General features: G+C 42.1%; 1 protein-coding gene across 1 annotated transcript in view; it reads left to right on the top strand.

Moving 5' to 3' along the window:
• The window catches only part of LOC124804970 (transient-receptor-potential-like protein), a 205,984-nt gene that overhangs the window by 21,855 nt on the left and 168,480 nt on the right, over nt 1-15,649 (top strand). Inside the window, exons 2-4 of the mRNA XM_047265360.1 lie at nt 1,477-1,608; nt 4,333-4,466; nt 8,200-8,437. Coding sequence (XP_047121316.1) covers nt 1,579-1,608; nt 4,333-4,466; nt 8,200-8,437 — 402 coding nt within the window. The 5' untranslated portion in view covers nt 1,477-1,578. The remainder of the gene's footprint in view (nt 1-1,476; nt 1,609-4,332; nt 4,467-8,199; nt 8,438-15,649) is intronic.

Here is a 15,649-nt window from a genome sequence, read left to right on the forward strand (position 1 = left end):
CAAAACGGTAGTTCGTACCAGTTAGCGCGTTGTGCATTCCGCTACCGCTCCAACATTAATGGGAATCGGCCGGTGCCATCTGCCTCTGCGATTAAAAAGTGTGTTGAGAACTCTGAGGAGGCGGCGTCAACGACAAAGTAGAAAACTGGGAGACCAAAACTGTGCGCACATCTGAAAACATCGAACGTGTAAGAGCTGCCACTGAGAGAAGTCCTCGTCGCTCAGTTCGGCGGCACAGCGCTGACTTCGGATTTCAAACAGAACGGTAAGAAGAATTTTACGCCAAGATTTGTTGGGATAGCGTCAGGTACGTTTGGCGCGAAATAGCATTTAGTCATAATGGAGTGCTGGACCCCACAGCATTGTGCGTACGCTGTCAAAGCGTTTTATCAAAACGGTAGTTCGTACCAGCTAGCGCGTTGTGCATTCCGCTACCACTCCAACATTAATGGGAATCGGCCGGTGCCATCTGCCTCTGCGATTAAAAAGTGTGTTGAGAACTCTGAGGAGGCGGCGTCAACGACAAAGTAGAAAACTTGGAGACCAAAACTGTGCGCACATCTGAAAACATCGAACGTGTAAGAGCTGCCACTGAGAGAAGTCCTCGTCGCTCAGTTCGGCGGCACAGCGCTGACTTGGGATTTCAAACAGAACGGTAAGAAGAATTTTACACCAACATTTGCACTTTCACCCCTACAAAATCCAAATGGTTCAGGCTCTTAAGGAAACAGATCATGTGAGCCGAAGCCGGTTCTGCTTAGAATTTTTGGACATGATTAATCAAGACGAGGACAACGTAAACCGTTTGTGGAACTGCATGAGCAACCATTGCGCTACGCAAAAGTTATTGCGTGCTACGCCATGGCAATGCTGTAACAGTGACATTGCGCAGATACGCAGACATGTTGGAAAACCTTTTTACTCCACAGCTTGCATACGACGAAGGGAACGATGAGAAGTTTTTCCAGCAGGACGGAGCAACCTCCTGCCTTGCTCGAGTAAGCATAGATACTGTCAATCGTTTGTTTCCAAATCATGTGATCTCCCGAAATGGGGATATTACATGTGCCGCTCGTTCACCGACCTCACAACATGTGAAACGCAAAGTGTACCAGGAGAACCCTCATCGAACAATTGAAGCCCTGAAAGAGCGGATCCGACAGGAAGTTGTTCAAATCCCACTGGCATGCTGCGCAATGTGATGATGACTCACTTCAAGGTCCGGCTGGAGGAATGTGTGTGTCTAAACGGGTGACATCTTTTCGGAGCTATCTTCAAAAAATAACCGATGTTTTACTATTGCAGAAAACGCTTTTTCATGCATTTTAAGATTATTAAATAAAAAATTAACAGCCTTTTCAAAATCGCTCTTTCTTATGCCTCATCGACTAATGGCTTAAGAATAAACAACGCGCAAAACATCAGAAAACAACGAGTCGAGAGGACTAACCACCACATGCCTGTTGTGTTTTTCAGCTCAGGTAGCCCAAGCCTACCTGTGCCTCCGGACTTGACTGCCTTGGCCGACACCGACTACCCTACCCTCGCCTAACGCTCCTACTCAGCACCACCACCACCATGGCGGATGAGAAGAAGGACCTGGACGGGGTGAGTGTCTAGGCAACCAGCCATTCTGCTCATCACACGTCCCCTTCTTGCAGAGCAAAATCCTGCAATGGGTTTGGTGGATAGTTCATTAAACTTACATCTGTCATTTAAATTTCTTTAATGTGTGTTGTTCTAACAACTCTTTGAGACCTTAACTACATTTACGTTGCATACTGATGTGTAGGTAAGTGTGGTACAACAGTTTTACATAGACAGTTAGCGACTACCAAGGTATTGGATTTCATGTAGCGTACAGGAAGAAAAAAATGCATATGAAACATTCAGCGAAAACTTAATAATGAAATCCGTCTATTGTCTTTTCAATAGTGTCTCTGCCTCACCAATGCAGATTTCGAAGCGCAACTTCATCAGTTGTTATCGAAGGTCCTTCATTGTCATGTCAGCCGGCTGGGTGACCGAGCGGTTCTAGGCGCTACAGTCTGGAACCGCGTGACCGCTACGGTCGCAGGTTCGAATGCTGCCTCGTGCATGGAATTGTGTGAAGTCCTTAGGTTAGTTAGGTTTAAGTTGTTCTAGGGGACTGATGACCTCAGAAGTTAAATCCCATAGTGCTCAGAGCCATTTGAACCATCTGAACCATTGTGATGTCAACAGTCCAGAAAGAGTATTTGTGAATATACAGTGTGAATCTTCATATAATAATGTTAACAGTATTTGGAAGGTACTTCATTGCGACGTATGTCATAAATAACAGAAATCAGAAAAATTCACAGATACGTATTTTTGCCATGTTGACATCACACTAAAGGACCTTCAATAAAATTGAAACCCTGATAACTAGGCTGTGCTTCGAAATATATATTGGTGCGGTTAAAATACTATTGAAAAGACAGCAGACGGACTTCAATATTACATTTCTATTCATGTAACTGTCTTGGTTTTGCCATGAACAAGCACTACGGCCACCACTGAAAAAGTTTCTGTATTGGGGAACCCTTGAAAAATTTTGAGCAATGATCTTTTATACATAAGGGGGCACGAAGAATAATTACTGAACGTTTCCCCGTACTTTTCTTTGGTTTTTTTTTTTCAGTTTAATAGTCCTGTTAAGCATTAGATTAAGTAACGCGCGTAACAATACTTCTTTCATACAACACAATTCACACACTGTCGAAAATAGCAGTATGTGATTCACTGAAGCGCCAAAGAAACTGATATAGCATAATCAAATACAGAGATACCTAAACAGGCAGAATACGGCACTACTCTCGGCAACGCCTATATAAGACAACTAGCGTCTGGCGCAGTTGTTAGATCTGTTACTGCTGTTACAATGGCAGATTATCAAGATTTAAGTGAGTTTGAACTTGGTGTTGTAGTCGGCGCACGAGCGATGAAACACATCTCCGAGGTAGCGATGAAGTGGGAACTTTCCAGTACGAACATTTCATCGTGAATATAAGAAATCCGGTAAAACATCAAACCTCCGACGTCGCTGCGGCCGGAAAAAGATCCTGCAAGAGCGGGACCAACAACGACTGAAGAGAATCATTCAATGTGACGGAAGTGAAACCTTTCCGCATATTGCTGCAGATTTCAATGCTGGCCAATCAATAAGTGTCAGCATGGGAACCATTCAACGAAACATCATCGATATGGACTTTCGGACTCGAATGCCCACTCGTGTACCCTTGATGACTGCACGACACAATGCTTTACGCCTCACCTGGGCCCGTCAACACCGACATTGGACTGTTGATGACTGGAAACATATTGCCTGGTCGGACGAGTGTCGTTCCGAATTATATCGAACGGATGGACGTGTAAGAGTATGGAGACAACTTCATGAATCCATGGACCCTGCATGTCAGCAGGGGACTGTTCAAGGTGGTGGAGGCTCTGTAATGGTGTGGGGCGTGTGCAGTTTGAGTGATATGGGACCCCTGCGTCGTGCTGCGCGATTTCTGCGTGCTCACCGAGGGCAGCATACGATATTATGCAGGTGTACCGTTTTCTTTGGCTCTTCGGTGTATTTTCGCTGTATAAACAGATGAATTGTTTTCATTTGCCTTTTCATCACTGAGAAAGTATTGAAACAACTGAAATTATGGCCAATACGACTATTTTCCTGCTTTTCCAACAATTTCAGCTTTTAAGTTCCTAAATTTCACATTTATAACAAACTCATTAAAAACATGCATTATAAGATATACCGACTTTGTTTGACTGTATTTCAGAGCAGGGTAAACATAATCATACGGCGTACAATAGCTCAGACTTCGTGATAGAAAATCGGACAACCAACAGATTTAAAAGGACGATTGCACATTTCAGCAACTCAGTATGTCGGAAAATAAGTGTTCTGGGAATATAACTTATTAAGTCTGAGTCGTCTTCTCTTTATGAAGACCAAAACTTGCTGTCAGTGTTTGTAGGCAGGTTAAACAGCATAATTCAGTTCGATGTCTCTCATATTTGTAATTTTAAACCGGCTAAAGCAATTAGGTGACCGCACAGCATACGGCGCATTATATTAAGACAACATTCCAGTTCATTACACATAGGACGATATGTTGGAGGTAAATTATAATTTACTGACGTAGGTGTTATATAATCCTCGCCTCCAGCTCAAGCCATTAGAAGAATTTTTTTAATAAGCGAGGTCGATCTATACACTGAGATCAGTAAGCTCTAGGCCGCTACACAAACATTACTGTTGACTACTTGTTTCTGAGGCGTTGGCTGACCTTTCCTTCGTTCCAGGTGGGGCTGGAGATCGAAGCCCCAGGCGTATCCCGGGAACCAATCGTGATGCCCAACCTGCCAAGACCGCTGACCCTCGACGAGAAAAAGTATCTGCTCGCCGTCGAAAGAGGAGATGTCCCGAACGTCAGGAGGTATAACACTACATTTTCAGAAAATTAGAGAAATACGTTAAAGTCTTAAAAACTAGTTAAAGAGCGTTTCAAAAATCATATCTGATTTTTACTAACGTATTTTACGGATTATTAGACGCTACGGACTACAAACATAACTTAATTTGAAAGCATTTAAAAAAAAAATTTTTACCATTTTTATTATTAGATTCCAAAGCCAGATTAAAAAAGTTCTCAGTTTATAAAACCGAACTGACCTTTAAAATCCTTGAAAATCGTCATCTGAACTTTCTTTTTCTTCTTCTTCTTCCTCTTCGTTGTCTTGTTCTCCTCTCCCTAAGATGGTCTTCACTGCAATCGAGACGGTTACTTTTGCTGCACTTCTTGAAAGACCCATACTGTTGTTTGATTGTAAGTCGTTTTAATGCCCCCTTCGGCGTGAATTCGTGTTGGGTTTCATCCATAATCCATTTGTTCCATTCATCTCTAATATAAAATTTAACATCTACATCTATACGTTGCAAACCACCTTGATGTGTATGGCAGACAGTATGTGCCATTGAACGAGTTATCAGGATTTCTTCCTGTTCCATTCACGCATGGAGAATGATTTTTTGAATGCCTCAGTGCTTACAGTAATTATTCTAATCTTATCCTTACGGTCCCTATGTTAGCCATAAGTATGGGATTGTAGTATAGCCGCAGGTTATATTTGTTGCATCGGTTCACTGCTGCTGCCATTTGAACCCAGTGTTGCCAGATTCAGATAGATTTCCCGCAGCAACGAATATATGGCCATTTTCAAGACTGGTGGGAATTTTAAGTCAAACACTGGACTTTTTATATTGATTTCGAGTATAAGACGCACCTGAATTTTGGAGGCAATTTTCGAAGAAAAAAGTGCGTATTACAGTTCGTAATACACGGTATTCATATCTAATTAGACAAACATGGTAACAGGACAGGTACAAATTGTATAATACCCACAAAACCCTAAAGATTTTGCTGTGTTATTATACATGGTGACACAGAAAAATGGGAACATTTCCGCAATCCAATAAAACTAGTAGTGATGAAGGAAAGAAATTGCATTCATAGTAATTGAAACCTTACAACTTTGCCATTTATGAAACGTTGATGGCATTTATCTTTTTTATAAAAATTTTGTCCTTCATATGGCGTCCTCCTGTACAAATATTTTCGTGAAATCTGCTGTTGATATTCCTCATTGACCACTGCAATATCTCAGCTGGGATACTGTGAACTACATCCCGAATTCTCTCTTTTAACTCATCCAAGGTTCTTGGTCGAGTCGTGTAGACTTTGTTCTTGAGGTATCTCCACAAGAAAAAAATCACAGACTGATAAATTTGGCGATCTAGGGGGCCAGGGAATGTTACCGAATCGTGAGATCACACTGTTGCCAAACAATTCTCGCACATATGCCAATGATTGACGTGCAGTTTGTGATGTCGCTCTGTCCTGTTGAAACCAGGTTTCTTGAACGTTCGGAAAGTTGTCCAAAGCAGGCGTAACGAAAGTTCGTAACGTCTCCTAACCATCGGCACTGACCGTTATTGTGTTTCCCTATTCATTTGCGAAAAAATACGGTCGCATAAACCCATGTGATGAAACACCACACCATACTGCCGCTTTACCAGCGTGTAAAGGGCGCTCAATAACGTCATTAGGATTTGTTTTTTCCCAGTAACGGTAGTTCTGTTTATTCACATAACCTGTGAGATGAAAATGTGCCTCATTTGACATCCACAACTTGTTTAGAAATTTATCGTCATTGTTTATTTTTGTTATCATTTATTGACAGAATCCTACTCGCAACCGGTAATCGTGGTCCTTCAATTGTTGAACTATCTGTAGTTTGTATGGATGAAATTTAAAATCAAGATCAAGAATTCTGCGAACACTCTCCTGGGACACTCCAACCACTGCTGCTTGCTTACAAATTGAATGCCGTGGGTTCCGTAACATAGACTTGCGTACAACATTAATGTTCGCTGCAGAACGCACACTTCTTGATTGTCCTGTTGGTTTCCTCTTGAGGGCAGATCCAGTCTCTTCAAAGTTATTAATCCAACATTTTATAGCGTGTTTCGAAGGAATGGCATCATGACGTCCTACATTATAGAAACGCCGAAACCCCCTCTGCGCCGCTACCAAACTATCATTGTTTTTATAAACCATTTTTATAGCTAACGCACGCTGTTGTCCGTTCCACTGGTCCATGCTACTGAAATGGCGGACTGTTTACTTACTGTCACGAACCCGCAGTGCTGCCACCTGTCCATGGCTGCCACTACTCATTTCAAACATTCCCGTTATTCTGTGTCACCCTGTAAATGTTCTATGTGCCCACCATCAGCTACACAGGCAGTATCTACACAAGACCCAAGTTCTTGATGTAAGATTTCATCACTGGTGTTGCTATTTCGTTTTTGAATTCATTTACATCTTCAGTTAGAGAGGGAACAAAACCACATTCCTTCACATATTCCAACAAAAAGACGCATTGTGTCATATCTGGAGATCTTGGAAGCAAGACTGTAGGGTAGTGTTTCAAATTCCCGTTCGCTATATTCAGCGTTTAGGCAATGCTCCATTCAGAAACTGTCGTACACTTGTGGCAGTGTGGTTGGGCTCCATCTTGGAGTATGAAATCATTGGTCTTCCTGAAATAGTTGAGAAAGCCACAACTGTAGCATTTCATTAATTCATACCAGTCACGGTGTTATTCTCAAAAAGTGAATGAGCCATGTGCCTTTTAATAAGAAATGGAACAAAACACGCTCACTTTAGCCATATCTCTTTCATGTTCAACCATCTCCTGTGCATTACGGAGTCCCAATATGCACATATTATGCCAGTTAACTTTATCATTAACATGAAATGTTGCTTCAGCACTGAAAAATAACCATAGCAAAATTTATGACAATGTGCCATGTGTTCTTTATGTGTTGCAGGTGATAGGGATAGTAGTGGTTGTCATGCAGGATACCTATAATCGTACTTTGGTTTTCACCATGCTGGCAGGCAACTTGCCTGGAGCTTGTACTAGGGTACGTCTCAATATCCTATAGAACCCGGTCCTCCATATTTGATGTACACACAGTCTGCCATCTCTCTTCACGTTTGTTTGTCTGAAAGGACCCATGATCACAGAAACATACAAAAAGGAATTGAAATGTTGTGTGATGTGATTGGCGTCTGTGAGAATACTTGTTTTGGTGTAGCCGTGCTGCCCCTTGGATATTTCTATCTTCTTGGCCTCACACAAACCCATCTCGACCTGTTCCCGACGTGAATACCAGACCATTCTGCTGCTTACAGTACGCTGCGTCAATCACACAATCTGCAACACTCAAGGAACACGCGGCATGTGACCGGAGGAACTGTCATTCGTCAGCGCCATCGACAGTGGCAGCGATGCATTTCAGCAGACATGTTCATAGGATCTTTGTTCCTCCATTTCCAGTCAATACGTCCCTGCAGTTTGCTGGTTTTACTAATGTTCACCCAGTGTAGCGTCTTATGCATGTTAGGCTGAAATCCAAAATCAAGCGAGACCCATAGTAGTAGAAGGTGATATGTTACAAGTCACACCTCTACTGTGATGGTACTTTCTGAAAGTAAAAATGTCATAAAGGATGTATAGGCTATAATTTAATTGCACAGTATTCTCAGATGCAAAAGGAAGCACTGACTCTGGTACACTTTAGTTAATGTCATTGCATTGCAGGATGTTGCAGCTAGCGCACCACAAAGGGCATATCAATATCAATTGCCTGGATCCGCTGGGAAGAGGAGCACTGACATTGGCCATCGACCAGGAAAACTTGGAGATGGTCGAGCTGCTGGTCGTGCTCGGCGTAGAAACGCGCGACGCGCTTCTGCATGCTATCAACGTAGAGTTCGTGGAAGCCGTTGAACTCCTCCTCGAGCACGAGGAAATCATCCATAAAGAAGGGGAGCCTTACGTGAGTAACGACGTTGTGTAACAAGCAAGCATTAGATTTTCCTGACACCACTGCTTAATGACAACCCCTCACACCTACAACAGTCATTCGTTCCATCACAAGATCGCTTTTTAATGTCTTGATATTGTGTCTATTCACAGTAATGGTGTTTATCATTACGGTAAGGTACATCTACAAAATGCATTACTCTTTTCAACTTCGCACATTCGCTTGTCTTCAACAATACAAGAAACGAATGGGTTTCACCCAAATCGGAATACGTGCAATATCCCGTCTTTGGAAGGAATCTTGTGGGCTTTTTTGCCATGACAATGTCTCGTGATCCATCGGACAGTCTCCTATGTCTCAGTGTAACAGCCCCACTGCTTATTTCACATTCCTGCACAGTAGTCAAGACTGCATTCCCTATCGGCATTTGAAAAAAGCTCTCTCTCCATCCTACAAATCCTTTCCATTCGCTTCAAAGTGATTCTAAGCATAGGCTACTATTCCCCTCTGTGGAAAATCTATTCTTCCTTAAATTTAACAAATATGCTAGTGACAACGTCATCTAGTGCCTAACCACCCCACTTCAGTATTTATAAAGGTCCTCAAACCCATACTCTCCCAATGCATCTATGAACACCTAAACAGGCATTTACCCATTTCTGTTAACCACTGTAGATAACATCCCAACTTCTATTCCGACAACTAACTCTTATACCTTATCTACCTGCAGTCCCACTAACTCAGTGAACATAAACCTGCCATCTACATGTCACTTAAGCTTGGAAAGGCCTAAGACTGTGTACGGCAACAGGTATCTTTTTTCAAATTCCAGATGTATACAGTTCCAATAGCCTATCCCATTCTGATTAGTTCCAATAGCCTATCCCATTCTGATTACTGTCCAATCGCCCATCCTTTGTACCAACTTATGCATCAACTGAGTAATCATAAATCTGCCATCTTTGTGTCCTTCGACACTGCAAAGGCCTATTACCGCATATGGTAGTCAAGCATCTTTTTCAAATTCTATGTGTAAGCACCTCCAATAGCCTATCCTACCGTGATTGTGCAATCCAATTGCCCACACTACGTAACCATAAACATAAACAACACTAATTTCCGTATCTCTCCTCCTACTGCAGGCTTTCCCCATGTCTCTGTTCTCTAGCCACTCCAGCATGTCCAATACTCTATTCATATTTAAAGGAAAAGCATACCTGTTCACTTCCATTAGTACACTGACGACACTGCTTACATAGCCCTATACTTCTCCCACCAGAAATCTCAACAACCCCTCAAGTGCCATTTCAAGCAGTTCACCCCCTGGGGCACCAAGCGAGGTAATGTGGTTGGTAAGTCATTGGACTCTCATTCACGACAATTTTCTTTCCAACCCCCCACCCAGCAATACTGGTTTACGCCTTCCATTGATTCCCTTAACCTCTGGAGGTGAATACGATGAATGCGTTTTTGAAAAAGAAACGAGTAATTTTCTCCCCCAACTTTGACTAACGTGAGTTTGCGTTCCATCTTTAATGGCCTCGTTTTTAACAGAATGTTGAACGTTGAACCTAAACCACTGGTACGTCATGATAAACCCTTCCAAGATCAAGACAGTATTTATAGGACCCCAAAGCCGTGCGGGATTAGCCGAGCGGTCTGGGGCAATGCAGTCATGGACTGTGCGGCTGGTCCCAAGGGAGGTTCGAGTCCTCCCTTGGGCATGGGTATGTGTGTTTGTCCTTAGGATAATTTAGGTTAATTAGTGTGTAAGCTTAGAGACTGATGACCTTAGCAGTTAAGTCCTATAAGATTTCATACACATTTGAACATTTGATTTTTATAGGACCCACCACCCACAGCTTCCGCCTCCCATGACTTCTACGTTGCTGTTTAACAGCGTTCTATCCTACCAATGAAAAAACTAAAATACCGGTACTTCACAGTAACTCTCATCCTTAAACTGAAATGGAAAGACCACCTTCCAACCTTCTAACAGAAAGCCCACAGCAAACTGAATATATTATTCAGATGTAAATGAGTATTGAAACCTGCTCCACCCTCCAAACTTACAAAGTGTTGGTCTAACTTATCCTCTCCTACCTTTCTTTATTTAATTTACTACGCTTTGCCCCCCCCCCCCCCCCCCCCCCCCATTCTAGCAATCCAGGGGATAAAGCGGGTTGTATGTGGCACTTACAATTGGAAAATAACGCATATACATTGCGTAAATTACACAAAGTTCGTGAAGAACACAGTAAGAATAACTGCAAACAAAAATCCGGAACCTAATATAAACCTATCGCCAGTCTAACTTATCTTTACTAACCTACAGCGATAATAGGTATGCTCATTGTCATTTGTAACGACGGAAGTTTCCAGGCGACCAGCACAGCACTCCACCTTCAAGTGGCCATCCCTAGCTTCTCTTCTCGTTTGTCACATCAGACAAGAGTGACAGAGTAGACAAAACCAGTAACACCCCCATCCCCAGTTCTTTAAAGATTGGAACTCCAGTATATAAAACAGCTTCAAACGTATGATTATTTTATCAATGTGTTGCTTAAAGTTGTTGAGTGCTCTCATCATGAAACAGTGCATGAGTATATTCTAGGTAATTTGCATACTATAAAAGAAAAGCTAATTTTTCATGCATCTCAACGTTTTTGAATTATATGTCGTACAATGATATAATTTTGCAAGTACATTCCGTGGTATATGGGGGCAGTAACAAAGATGTAATAAATTAAAACGTCATTCTTGATATTGAAGTTTAACTGCAAGAACAGTGAAAATTCAGTAAGCGACAAACTTTTCTCTTTTCATCATATTGTGGGCATTGTCACCGAGAGAAAGTTTCATAAAGGTTTGAAATGATGTATAAAGTTTGTTGCTAGGCGTTAAGTGCTCTTATTCTCAAGTATTGGATGAATATAGTCTGAGTGTTCAAACAAATTTCGGGCTTGCAGCCGGTCGTCGTTCAATACTTAGCTTCTGGAAACTTCGGATATGTGAGGCCATCTCCTCCCCGTAAAGGCGTCTGATGTGAATTTTAAAATGTTCCCGGCGAATTGATTGTTCAAACAAATTTCGGGCTTGCAGCCGGTCGTCGTTCAATACTTAGCTTCTGGAAAGTTTCCAGAAGCTAGGTATTGAACGACGACCGGCTGCAAGCCCGAAATTTGTTTGAACAGTCAATTCGACGGGAAAATTATAAAATTCACATAGTCTGAGTGTTTTTTTTTAATACCCGTTTTTCTGTGTTAAACCTTTAACAACTGCTAATAACTCTTAATAAGATGGTTATGACAGCATTTCAATTTTTTAAATTCGGTGGATAACTGTTTGAAATACGGAAAATCAAATTTTTGCTGCCCTGGACGCCGTTAGATAGGCAACCTGCAACTGGGACAAATGCACAATGACCGAGTTAGCCATTTGGTTATATAGATTCTCAAATATAGAATGTATCATCAAGTTCAAATTACATGTTGTACGACGAAGTAGTTATCCGTTTGACTGATGAAGTCTTCTATTTGCAAGGTATGCGACCTTCCTGACTTGGCTTGTAGTAATTCCATGGAAACGACTTGATCGCTAAAACGCGTTTCGACTCATCATTATCAGATAAAACAGGTTAGGAAAGCTCATATAAATGAGTAACAAAAGAAAAACGTACAGTCTCCTATGCAACTGCCGTCAGGCGATATTTGCAAAATATGTTATTTGGAAACTTCAACCGGCCAGGTTAGCCGAGGGAGCTAATGTGCTGCTTGCTGGACGGCGGTTTTCCACATTTCAGGCTGGTCCCCATGTCCCGCCTCAGTTACACGACTCGCGGACATTTGAAAACGTTTGCACTATTTCATGGCTTACCTAGATGCAGACAGCTGGGGTACGTTAATTCTGTCCGGGGATACGGGGTGGCGACAGAAAGGGAATCCGGCCACCCTCCGACACTAACATCGCCAAATCCATATTAACAAGACCCACAAAAATGATGATGACATTATTTGTAAAGTTCGCCTGCTAATGCGTCTCAGGGCATCTTTACTGTCGTCTTTAGTGAAGTCCAAATCATGGGACACTTATGGTTCCCATTCCGCTCCACGTACGCACCTACTGTTGGTTTTCCTTTTTATTCTGAATAAATAGCTTGCATACGATCCGTGATCAGTCAAAAAATGTGTAAATCACCGTTTTTCGTTTTGCTCAGCATCTCTTGGAAGGAGCTGATAAATTCTTTTACCTGTCGTAACATTATCTCATTCAGATCCCTGCTCTCTGCCAAGTCACCTATTTACTTCCAAATTACTGCCGAATGTGTCCTGTACTGAAATGCACTCTGCCTGCATATCTCCCTAGAAGTCAGTATATGATCCTTGCATACATATCTGTAAATCCAAAGGATAAAGTGTATAGCCAAAGAAGTGCTTCCGACATAGTTATCTTGCATGCCCTGTAACATTAAAAAGTACCATCGTCGGCATTCCTCATAACATCATCACTGATCGTGCAGCCCGCAAGTGGCAGGCTCACTCAATCGTTCCAAAGGAGACGACAGGTGTCAACAATATATCGTAGCACAGGTGCAAAATATTCGAATGAAATTTTTTATTCATGGTCATGAGCTTGTCGGTTTCGTTCATAACTTTAGAGGCTTTATTACATCTTTGTGTGGGACAGTCTTTAAAATTAAGGTTTTCATCGAGATGTAATGCCGAATACTGTACCACTCCCTCTCTCTCCTTACTGACGTATCCAACACTTTCACCACGAAAACCTCTGACATAACAGCCTCCCTTTACGCATAATGTACAGTTTTACAAGTGGGTATCTGCATCTTATTCCACAGGTATTACGCTCTTCAAACAGATAATATCGTATTACCTGTGTGCTCAGCACTATCCTCGGAATTTCCACCAACAATCATTAACAAGATTTCTGTTACATTACTTTCAGTTAACTGCTTCAGTGAAGATTCCATTACAATGTGCAAGGAACTGAGTTCCTTAATGGAGCCCAACGGATATCCGTTAGATATACAGGACAAAAATATGGAGACACCACGAGAACTGCATGCTTTGAACATAAATCAGACGCTAGTCAAGCCTACAGGTTGTGCTATTGTATTTGATCACAAATGGCGCCCGTGCAATGTTCTCAATACGCTCTATGTGTTAGTCGTGGCCAGAAAGGTGTTGTGTGTAGTTGTGTGTGAATTATGTCGCGCTCAGTGCATTCCAGCCTGGGCAAACTGTTGATGGTCGTACGGTGGGTGTTTCCGTAACCCAGGTACCGGTAGCTGAAGTGTTCGGTGTTTCGAGGGTCACCGTGTCGAAAATTTGCATCACATACAGGAAAAACGGAAAAACAAGATACGCTAAGACACAATGCGGTCAAAAGTTTGTATTGTGTGATCGTGACGAACGGTCTTTGACGAGGATTTGTGACGAGAAATAAGAGCAGTGCAACTGCAAAAATCACTGCAGAACTGAATGTCGCAAACGCAAAGCTATTGGCATCAAGACAACAAGAAGAGAACTCCATAAGTAGGGAAATGCAGGATGTGCCGGAGTTCCAAAAACACTTATCAGGGATAGAAATCCCAGCAACTGGAAAACGTGGTGCCAAAGTCATAAAACCTCGACTATGGAGCAATAGAAGAATGTCATTTGGACAAGTGAGTCTTGTTTCACACTATTTCCATCTTCCGGCCGAGTTTACGTTCCAAGAGTGAGACATGGGGGTTTGGTGATTTGTTGGGCTGCCAGATCGTGGCATTCCATGGGTCCCATTGTAACTCTTCAAGGTTGTATTACTGCCAAGGATGATGTGACCATTTTCGATGATCAGGTCCATTCCACGGCACAGTGTTTGTTTCCCTGTGCTAAAGTTGCGTTCCAAGATGGCAAGGCCTCTTTTCACACAGCTCGCGTCATTCAGCACTGGTTTTGTGAGCATGACAACGAATTGTCGCATCTCCTGTGGCCACCACAGTCAACACATCTCAATATTATTGAGTGTTTGTGGTCTACTTTGGACAGAAGGTTACCTGATCGCTACGCACCTCCATAATCATTACATGAACTTCCTACTACTTTCCAGGATGAATGGCATAAGATTTCTTTCAAGCCAAAAAGGGCATGTATTTATCCATTTTGAGACATCTGGAAGCTGTTTTCAATGCCAAAGAATTTTCTACGCCGTATTAGGCTCGATAATGTGTAGTGTTTTTGGTATTTCCACATTTTTGTCCAATCTTGTATTTCGGTCTGTGGTAGCAGATGGAACAGTCAATTTAACTATTCTCCCCTTACAATAATCCCTGAAGTAGTAGTACAGAAAAAGTGGGATCCTCAATTCACACAACCTTGAGAACAAACACGGCTGCTATAAATGGTCATGGGTACTCAATATCCACAAGGATGCTAACAGCGAATCGTGCTTCTATGTTCTTTAGATCTGACATTGTATTTACTGCACCATCTGGTTACTCTCCTTTCTAGAAATTATACTGCTGCCATCTCATCCCATACATCTCCATGTATGCAACCAGCCAATCACATAGGAGCCTATCATAAAATTAGCTCAAGTGGTTCAGCAGGAAAACTGGTCGGTATGACACTTACTGCATCAGCTCACTCTCCCCCACAGGACTTAAGCACCAAATAATACTATTTTTTCTTACTTTTATCATCATGAACATCCATATGAGACCTACACTTCCACAGAATTGGCTCCAACCACACAGTAGTTACGCCATGATTCCCTGCCCCCACCTAGTTTGGTGCATTTATGCAACCACAAATCCACGTCTGTACGTGCCTCATATACTCTGTCAATGAAACTGTAGTCACTTCCCTCATGTAACTATGAAATTTACTCAGAAATCTACCAATCCTTCCAGATCTAACAGATTTCCTTCTTTCCTCTCTTCACTTTCCAACAACTTTGTGCTGAGTCTTCTTCCCAGTCATTTCACTCCCTTCCTCTCCAAACATTATCTTACATAAAATCCTTCCTCTCCAAATACTGTCTTATGTAAAACCCACAACTAAAAAATCCACACCTCTATCCTGTTCCGCCAGCACAACTACTACTCATCTCAATCTCAATACCAACAAAATTACACTTCTCACCCATCCCATCCCTTGACAAACATAAAAGTATGCACTAGCATGATGGCCAACAACAGTGCAACAAGGGTAAAATATCACGTTG

This window comes from Schistocerca piceifrons, chromosome 7 (genome assembly GCF_021461385.2).
Source record: "Schistocerca piceifrons isolate TAMUIC-IGC-003096 chromosome 7, iqSchPice1.1, whole genome shotgun sequence".
Taxonomy (NCBI): Eukaryota; Metazoa; Arthropoda; class Insecta; order Orthoptera; family Acrididae; genus Schistocerca; species Schistocerca piceifrons.